Consider the following 1,697-nt stretch of genomic DNA (forward strand, 5'->3'; position numbering starts at 1 on the left):
CTGCGGTCGCGGCCACGCTCAATACTGCGGTCGCGACCACGCTCAACACTGCGGTCGCGCTGGCGATCCTCGCGATCTCCGCGGCGGCCCTTGGGCGAGGCCCGGCACCGCGAAAGCATGTCGGACTCGGACTCGGCCGGCGGCGGGGAGGCGCCCTTGCCACCGGCAGGGGCGTCATCCCGGGGCTTGGAGGAGGGCCGGCGGTCCCGGCGATCGCGCTCCGACTCCGACGCGTCCGACTCCGAGTTGGAGTCATACGAGTCATACGAGTCGTAGGAGTCATACGAATCGTACGAGTCGTACGAGTCATACGAATCGTACGAATCGTACGAGTCATACGAGTCGTAGCCGTCCGAAACCGAGGCATCCCGCCGGCGGGAGTCCCGCTTCCGGTCGGCCGTCTTCCGGTCGTCCTTCTTCCGGTCAGCCTTCTTGGCATCCCCGGCACCCGGGGCAGGGAGGCGCGCGGGTCCGCCATCCCGCGGCCCGGCGTCAGCTCGGGGCGCCGGCGCATGCGGGCCCAGGCGCAGGGCCCGCGCGAAGCGGTCATTGTCCCGGACCTTGGCCGCCGCAATCAAGTGCGACTCGTGCGGCTTGTACCTGTGCGCCAGGGGGCCGGGAGGGGGGGGGGGAGAGAGAGAGACGGAGGGAGAAGGGGCGCAGCGCAGGGCGGCGACGTCAAGCGCGGCAGCGGGGGAGGAAGGGGAGAAAGAGAGGGAGGGAGACCGGGCGTTAGAACCCCAGGAGCAGGGCAGGCAGGCAGGAAGAAGGCGGCAGAGCGCCCCACACACGCACGACTTGCCGCCGGCTGTCGGCTTCGGCAGGCGGTCCACCTCGGCCTGGAGCTTCCGACGAAGGGCCTGCACACGCATGTCCACCTCGTCCGGAGACAGGCGCTGCGCGGCCGGGGCCGCCTCCAGCCGCGCGCGCAGCTGGTGGCACTGGACCTCGATGGCGCGCTTGCGCTCGTGCTCCAGGATGCTCGGGTCGGCGGGGGCCCGCATGCGCGGGTCCTCGGCCGGCGCCACATTGAAGTCGGCCATCGTCACGGCGTTGGTCCGGCGCCGGGTGTCGGCCAGGTTCCGCTGGACGAAGCCGTTGGTCCCGGACCCCCGGGGGGTCGACAGGCCGATCCGGTTGTACATCGGATCAAAGGGGAGGAGGGGAGGCGGAGGGCGGCCCGGGTGGCGGGCGAGGAGGACAGGCGGGCGAGGGGAACGCGAGGGAGAAGGGCAAATCCGCAAGCGGCATTCAAGGAAAAAGAAGCGAGGAGGGCAGGGGGGCAGGGGAGGGTGATTGCGCGCATCCCCCCGGTGCGGGCGTCCGCCCGGCAGGACGCCGCCCGAAAAAGGCCCAACCGGCGGCCAGCCATCCCCCCCCCCCCGTCTCCGTGGCCGGCCCACCCCCAACCGCCCGGTTCGCCCGGACACCCCGCGCCCAGGGGCCAACTCTGACTAGCCGGGAGGTGCCCACCCATTGGAATGGCATTCTGGTGCGTGGGCGCTGCCAACGCACGCGCGACCACGCGCCTCACCCGTGCCCGGCGGCCCCAGACTCCGGGCCCGTTTCCCGCGCCCGCGTTGGCGGCGCACGCGGCTGCCCTGCCGGCATACCCCCCCGCGCGGCCGGCCGAGGACGCCGCATGCCGCGCGCACATCGGCTCCCCCGCAAAGTGATGCGCCAGCGCCCCCCCCCCC

At 72.7% G+C, this 1,697-nt stretch overlaps 1 protein-coding gene across 1 annotated transcript in view; it reads right to left on the reverse strand.

The window, feature by feature from the left end:
* H696_05345 (hypothetical protein) overlaps nucleotides 1-1,145 on the reverse strand; it is a gene marked incomplete at both ends in the record, with an annotated part of 2,159 nt that extends 1,014 nt beyond the window's left edge. Inside the window, 2 exons of the mRNA XM_009499192.1 lie at nucleotides 26-600; nucleotides 796-1,145. Coding sequence (XP_009497467.1) covers nucleotides 26-600; nucleotides 796-1,145 — 925 coding nt within the window. The remainder of the gene's footprint in view (nucleotides 1-25; nucleotides 601-795) is intronic.
* Nucleotides 1,146-1,697: the final 552 nt, after the last annotated feature.

This window comes from Fonticula alba (assembly GCF_000388065.1).
Source record: "Fonticula alba strain ATCC 38817 unplaced genomic scaffold supercont2.10, whole genome shotgun sequence".
NCBI classification, from domain to species: Eukaryota; order Rotosphaerida; family Fonticulaceae; genus Fonticula; species Fonticula alba.